General features: G+C 47.4%; 3 protein-coding genes across 3 annotated transcripts; 2 read left to right on the top strand and 1 right to left on the bottom strand.

The window, feature by feature from the left end:
- Window positions 1–311: 311 nt before the first annotated feature.
- Window positions 312–1,145, bottom strand: VTN49DRAFT_6350 (uncharacterized protein; the record flags this gene model as incomplete). Its single annotated transcript, XM_069414509.1, has 4 exons — window positions 312–330; window positions 386–691; window positions 741–869; window positions 934–1,145. 4 exons carry the CDS (start codon window positions 1,143–1,145, stop codon window positions 312–314), a joined length of 666 nt encoding a protein of 221 aa, XP_069265748.1.
- Window positions 1,146–2,127: 982 nt separating this feature from the next.
- On the top strand, window positions 2,128–4,213 carry VTN49DRAFT_6349 (uncharacterized protein; the record flags this gene model as incomplete). The annotated part of the gene is made up of 3 exons (XM_069414507.1): window positions 2,128–2,152; window positions 2,220–3,004; window positions 3,077–4,213. The coding sequence occupies 3 exons, from the start codon at window positions 2,128–2,130 to the stop codon at window positions 4,211–4,213; spliced, it is 1,947 nt and encodes a 648-aa protein (XP_069265747.1).
- A 1,203-nt stretch (window positions 4,214–5,416) lies between these two features.
- On the top strand, window positions 5,417–6,805 carry VTN49DRAFT_6348 (uncharacterized protein; the record flags this gene model as incomplete). Its single annotated transcript, XM_069414506.1, has 4 exons — window positions 5,417–5,995; window positions 6,048–6,367; window positions 6,419–6,689; window positions 6,740–6,805. The coding sequence occupies 4 exons, from the start codon at window positions 5,417–5,419 to the stop codon at window positions 6,803–6,805; spliced, it is 1,236 nt and encodes a 411-aa protein (XP_069265746.1).
- Between the last annotated feature and the right edge of the window lie 792 nt (window positions 6,806–7,597).

Genomic DNA, 7,597 nt, shown 5'->3' with positions numbered 1-7,597 from the left:
CAAGTCAGTCAATTGTATCACGTGGTTTTTGTGTCGCTGTAGCCATTATTCAAGGTATTCCAATACGATTCCTGTTCTTATATTCCTGTTGCCCGGTCTATGAGTCGCGCAGAAATTAGATACACCCCGTGAGTTCCGGAACCTGGTTATCAGGACAACTTTAACCTTGTCTAGTGGTTGTTACCTGAAAGGCCCTTTGATCCTTGTTCTTTATTGTAACAAATGTCGTCCAAAACAGAGTTATGATAAGTTGTGATAATTTCGCCCGGGGCTCTTGTTGATATTACTTTGAGGGATTCGTGATGTGTCCACTATCCGCCGCGAGTTGGCCTATGTGAAATGCGTTAGTTGTGAATGTACAGTATTTTAACAAAAGGGAACTCACGGCTCTCTGGAAATTTCCACAGCATCCCTGGGACCGTTCTCTTGAGTATCTGCTTTTGAGCCTCGGGACTCCATGCCGGCCGAATGGTCATCTTTTCCCTTGGAATCTGCCAACTGGTCTTCATCGTCATCACCGCAGCCACAATCATATTCGTCTCCAAGCTTGTTGCAGTCATAAATAGGTTTTTTCAGCATTTTATTGACTTCATTGTGGATGAAGCAAGCCCAACCTGCAGCGGCTTGCCGCGAAGAGACTTGCGGAGGATACTTCTTGAGGTGGGCCTGAAAATGGGATGCGCATTCGCCGCTACATGAAATTAGCGCTGGCAACATCGCTCAAGTTCCAGCCAACGTACCATGGATATAGTCGAGCAAAAAGATATATAAAGGAACGCAATGTTTCTTTTTCTTCCTCCGTTGGATTCTCAGGGTACCGCGCCATCATTGTGTGAAAGAATCGCCATGTTGCCCTCCCTAGCTCCTGTCTAAAAAGAAATTTCGGTTAGTCGTTAATGTGAGCCCTTACATTGGACCTGATTCGGGAGATACTTTGCTGTCTCGTTGCCCAGTTTTGGCATGACCACATTGCCTACAAGAAGATCATCGTGCACCCTCCAAAGTGAATCATCCTGTTGTAGATGGCCGGGTGCACGGGTTTTGGGACTTGCTGGACCTAGAGGCTGTATGAAGAAGTAATATATCACGACAAGAAGGCCGAGTACACTCGCGACAATGGTCCGTCTGGTCGTGCGAGCTGCCATCGATTCTGATGAAACAGCGTTCCCAATTGGTCTTGGACCTCGCCAAAGTAATTGCCTTCAAGGACTGAGTGGCTGGATGACTCGTGACGGGAAAACCGCAAATTGTTATTCGATCTTGACAAGTCGGCAATAGTCATGCTCCTATTCTTCGGGCCAGCTTGCTGAGCTTGAATGACTTCAGCAGAGGTAGCGTAATTCCGTACAACGAACGAGCCAGTCAACGAAAGATATGATTGGTCAACATACCCTGACTCCGTAATCCCAGTGTCATTCAGGTTCTAATCCAACTAGGATAATTGCTGATCACTCCGTAATCCGTATCCATTTTCCTAAGATATGCGAAGCATGGAAAGTACGTATCTTCAGTACTCTTCCTTTGCCATGGCTACAGAAGCCTGATTGATTCGTCAAAGGTTTAGCATTCCAATTACCTAATGCGTCACCTGTCATTATTAGTGAATCCACTACTGTACGAGCACTCCGTAACTACTCTGTATTCGTAATTTACATCATTACCTACTCGTTATAACCCCCCGTATGAACCCAACCTTGATCAAGTTAGCTTCGTACCCACCGATCAATGGTTCAAACTTTAAATTCAATCTGACCCGGCTGCGGAATGCGGGTGACTGTTCGGAGAAAAAGTACGACTACGGAGTATGACTTGCGACTCACGTGGTCCTTGATACAACATCTTTCGTAGTTTTGCCGAGGCATCTGCTCCCATGGCTGATTAGGAAACTAGAGAAAGAATTCTTGACGATTGAGATTTGGAATTGAGAAAGTTGCCCTCCTTTATATCCTGTGTCAGGATTTTCAGTCATCTCTCAGCCTTTTTGCACACTGGCTTGACGGTAGTTCTTCAGTTTATTCATAGACTCGTACACATAGTACGGGAAGCGCCATCCTTCCTCACCTAGAATATAGTGGATATCGATTATATCACTGTTTCCATTTCCATCGTTGACTGGCTTCCAACAAAATGCCGCAACTTTCTGCTTTTCCAGGTAAAATTCAGGCACTTACGGCCTTTCTGATTGCATACGAAACCTTACTGATATATCATAATGCTAGATGTTCCTGTGAAATTCGCCGTGCCAGCCATAGGGACATTGCTGGCCTATTTAAATGCTCGATGGGCTATTTTCTACGACTGGCATTTGCTCAGCAACTTGATCAAGTTTCGAATCAAAACAAGGTTGGCTGAACGTCAGGATCGGATCAATCCGTTCTACGTCCTCGAGACTCTCGCGCAGGATCCAAATTCTGCCAGTCGGCCGTTTCTCGTCTATAATGGCCGTACCTGGACTTACCAAGAAGGCTATGAGACGATCTTGAGATACGGTCAGTATCTTAGGAAAACTCTTGCCATCAAGCCTAAAGAGATTGTCCCTATCGTGTTCACAAATTCCGCCAATTTCATTTTCATCTGGATGGGACTATGGAGTATCGGCGCCATTCCTGCATTCATAAACTACAACCTAAAGGGCAACTCCCTCGTTCATTCAATTCGAGCCGCGTCGGCTCGCTTGGTGATCGTCGACGAAGAGGTCCACATGCAGTTCACAGATGAAGTTATGGCCGCACTCTCCTCTCCGCAGTCACATGGGACAGAAGATCCAGTGAAAGTGGTCTTTATGACGCCGGAGGTTGAGGCCAGTATCAATCATTTTCCGGCGACTCGAGAAGAGGACAGTCTACGCAGCGTTCCATCCAGACTGTCCACAGGGTTGCTGATATATACAAGTGGCACTACGGGTTTTCCGAAGCCTGCTATTGTGACCTTTGACAAGTTCTGGTCCGGCAGTCTTTTTGTTCGTGGATGGTTGGGTATTCTTCCAGATGACCGAATTTACACGGTATGCCTCCCCAGCTTTTTGTTTCTATTTTGCTGTGTCTTTATTCTAAACATTAGCGACTTTCTTTCACAGTGCATGCCACTTTATCATTCTACGGCCGCAATTCTGGGCTATGGGACGACTTTATTCTCCGGAGCGACCCTCATCATTGGACATCGCTTTTCTGTTAGGCGGTTTTGGGACGAGGTCCGTGACAACGATGCAACAATAATACAGTACGTTGGGGAGGCCATGCGGTATCTCCTGGCGGCCCCACGACAAGTGGACAATGTGACTGGGGAGGATTTGGACAAAAAGCATACTGTTCGACTCGCTTTCGGTAACGGCCTACGACCAGATATATGGAACCGGGTTAAGGAGCGATTTGGCATTGAAACGATCGGCGAATTTTACACTGCCACGGAAGCGTTTTCAGGTCACTGGAATATATCTTCAAACGACTTCACCGCAGGAGCCATTGGTCGAAATGGTTTCCTTGCGCAACTTCTCCTTGGGCGTTCTATTGCGATCGTTGATATTGATTACGAAACTCAGATGCCATGGCGCGATCCGAAGACGGGCCTCTGCAGGCGATCGAAACGTGGTCAGCCAGGGGAGTTGATATATGCCATGGATCCGAAGAATATCTCAGAAAGATTCCAGGGCTATTTCAACAACAAAGAAGACACAGACAAAAAAGTCCTACGAGATGTGTTCACTAAGGGCGATGCATGGTTTCGCACGGGCGACTTAGTCAGGTGGGACAAGGATGGCAGATGGTACTTCAGCGATCGGATAGGAGATACATTCCGATGGAAGAGCGAGAATGTCTCAACCAATGAGGTGGCTGAGGTGCTCGGAAAACATCCGGAGGTTGTCGAGGCCAATGTGTATGGGGTGAAGTTGCCACACCATGAGGGACGCGCAGGATGTGCAGCAATCGTATTTCGGAATTCATCAACGGATCCTCCCGCTGAGGTGCTGAACTCCCTTGCGAAACTGGTTCACAGCCAGTTGCCTTCATATGCGAAACCTTTGTTCCTTCGTGTTACCGCAGAGTTGGAGCGGACAGGTACCAACAAGCAGCAAAAACATATTCTGCGAGCCGAAGGCGTGGACCCGTCCAAGGTTTCTTCCAAAGACCGGCTATATTGGCTTCGAGATGGGAAATACGTTCCGTTTGGCGACAAAGATTGGGCCAAGATAAATGCTGCACAGGTCCGGCTGTGATTCGAGAGCTGTTGCTCCTGATTGTTCCGGTAGCTAGCTAGTCCTTACAATTTATTTTCGAATTGAATACCATTCATTTGATATGCAGTCGATCTATGGCACCATATTTTAGGCAGCTACTACCTCCCTACTGCACTCATAGATTCATGCGATGTTCTCGCAGATTTTGAAAGAAACAATACGTCGAACTTATTGCGTACAGAATTTTACATGGCTAATTTGATGAAGATCAGATCTAACATGAGATTTTGCCCTATCTCGATCTGATTTTGATACGCAGCCACTGATGGAACAGACTTTTAACATTAGCAAGTCACCCCAGGTGCAACTCCATACTTATGATTGCATGTGAGCTTAGAGTAGACAGAATTGGGCAGCGCAACTCGGCCATCAAAAATTGAAGTATGCGGTGACGGAGCTGGCAACCGGAAAATAAGACAGACTGTTCTCTTCGCTCAGAAGGTAAAAATCGTAGTTTCGCTGTTCAGCATGCAGAGCAAGGAATGACTGATATGTATCCCTTATATAAGTCGATTGGAAAAATTCTGAATTGGGGGCATTTGAAGAAGCTACTCAAGGTGAACAGCGCTGCAGGATATCTACCTGCCTAACATACAGTAGTACTAATAGGTTAGGTAACTTACCCACAGCTAGAACGGAGCACTGGAGCAGACTAAGCCAGATAAACTGACAGAGAGTACAGTACGGAGTTCTGTTCTAGGGGGTACTTACCTGTATGAAGTGTACAGAGCAAGATATCTTTTAATGGAGGGTAGCAACCTAATTAGGACTAGGTTAACCTAATTCTCTGTTACCAGCCAGTACTTTCCAAGCCAAGGGGCCTTTTTGAAATCACATGATCTGGCAGTGAACCGGGGGCCGTGGGGCTTCTCCCCGAGCTTCCCCCGCCATCTCCTCCCCGAGCTCACCGCGTCCCTGAGGACAACTGGAGGCCCCGCATGTTGTGCGAGTGAAGAGCCGACAGTATTTGCTATAAGCTCTCACGTGGCACGTGCAGGGTGCATAGCCCCACAGGATACAAGAAAATTGACTCTCAAGCACAATGGAGCGGAGGGGATACCTACGGTACGTTGACCTCCACAAGACATGATAAATTCAGTAGAGAGCGCCCTAGCCAAACATGCACCCATATAATCATTGAAAAGCGCTGTCATTGTACTCAAATCCAAGTCTTGCTCCAAGATGTCTGGCAAGCTTTCCAAAGTTGTAGTCGTCGGTGCCGGGCCATCGGGCCTTTTGCTCTCCCTCCTGTTGGCGAGGCATGGAGTCCCAGTTGAACTCCTCGAAGCCACACACGAACTCGACAAGCAACCGCGAGCTGCACACTATTCGTCTCCCGCGGTACATGAGCTGCGTCGCGCAGGCGTTATTGATGATGTCATCGAACGTGGCTTCAAGCCATCGGCCTTCTGCTGGCGGAAACCCAACGGCGAGATGATTGGGCATCTGAGATTGGATGTTGATCCCGACGATCCCATGCGGATGGTCGTCCTACCACTGGATCGTTTGGGGAAATTGCTCTATGAACATTTGCAGCGGTATCCGGAAGCATCTGTCAAATGGGGCCACCGGGTAGTTGCACTTGGAGAAAACGCAGACAAGGCCTGGGTTCAAGCGGAGACAGACAATGGGCTTGTAACTGTCGAAGGAGACTACGTAATCGGAGCCGATGGTGCGAATAGTTTCATTCGCAGAACTCTCTTTGGCGGCCACGAAAGCTTCCCAGGAGAGACGTTGAATGCCACAATCATCGCGACGAATGTTGGTTATTATTGAAACAAAAACGCTAGGAGAAACTGCTGACTGGACGCAGGTAATCCACGACTTTACCAAATATGGGTACTGGGATACCAATTACATCATCCACCCGACCAATTGGCACATGGTAGCCCGTATCGGTCGCGACGACCACCTTTACCGCGTGTCTTACAGTGAAGTTCCCGGATTGACCAAGGAAGAATATATAAAGCGGCAACCGGCTCGATTCAAAGAACTCCTGCCAGGAAATCTTGAGCCATCCGATTATAAACTTACCAATATCAATCCCTACAGGCTGCAGCAACGCTGCGCGCCGGCTTTCCGAAAGGGCCGGTTCGTTCTCGTTGCCGATGCAGCGCATGTGTGCAACCCATTGTAAGCTCAGCTACAATCTTCATACGTACGGCACGCCACTAATTCGCACAGCGGTGGTCTGGGTCTGACCGGCGGTATCGCCGATGTCGGCAGTTTATTCGATTGCCTTTACGGTATTCACACGGGACGCGCTGACGACTCGATCCTTGATAAGTACGCTGAGATCCGTCGGAAAATATACAAAGAGGTCATTGATCCCGCTTCCCGAGAGAACTTCCGGCGACTGTACGAGCTAGATCCAGAGACTGCGAAGGACGACGAATTTTTCAAAACGTTGAAAAAAGCAGAGACAGACAAGGACTTGGCTAGAGAGCTGAATAAGGTAAGTTTTCCGGATCTTAAGGACGTCAGGGACAATTCTGACTTTCCTAGTATCTTAATGTTCTGATTCATGACTTCACCCAATATTACAATCCGCCGCCAGACGCAAGGCTATAAAAGCTTGACGATGATCAGGTTTTGAGATTCCAAGTTTCAATATGATGGCTGAGGTGTATTTGACGGGAGCTTATCCTTCCCCGTTCTCAGTACATGTATTATATCAACCGAATACAGACAGCCAGGTAGCACGGCCTTGGAAACGAAGCTCAGATGTATGGATTTGATTCAGTTGTGTCCGTTCACTGTGAATTTGGATTTCGCTAGTAAATGCCGCACTGAGATGGAGTGGCAAGTGATGGCATTGAATGCTGGCTATTTGGGAGAGGGGTTCAAAACTGCCAAGGCAATCTGGCGAACGATGATGGAGTACAAGGGTTGCGCAATACTCCTTTGTCTGCTACTGTATCGGATTTACAAGCTGAGTTTCGAGAATACCGTCCTCTAATCATGAATCGGTGAGATTTCGATGCATACGGCATCAGAGGTCGACAACCAGCCGGAAAGCTTATGGAGGAGTTGGTGCATGCACCGCCTGCAATATATTTTAACTCACATATTTGAGAACTAGCCTACCAGCTAGCAAGGACATAGTTTCATAGCTTTTCCGAGCTCGCCGGACTATATCGATCTGAAAAGTGAGTTATCACCGTAGATTGTCCTTGAAATGTTTCCAAGTGGTAATTAACGCGTTCAAGGACGACTTTTGGTAGGCTACGGCTTATCTTCTGGTTCGCGATCGATCTTTCTGAGTTTATGTTGCTGCATACTTCTCGCTGCAGTACTATATCACATGGATTGTAATGAGAATTCCTCAGGACAATCTTCATTCCATCAAAAAAAAAAAAAAAA

Source organism: Thermomyces lanuginosus, assembly GCF_041956635.1.
Source record: "Thermomyces lanuginosus strain ATCC 200065 unplaced genomic scaffold VTN49scaffold_40, whole genome shotgun sequence".
Taxonomy (NCBI): Eukaryota; Fungi; Ascomycota; class Eurotiomycetes; order Eurotiales; family Trichocomaceae; genus Thermomyces; species Thermomyces lanuginosus.
This window is presented reverse-complemented; position numbering and strand designations above follow the sequence as displayed.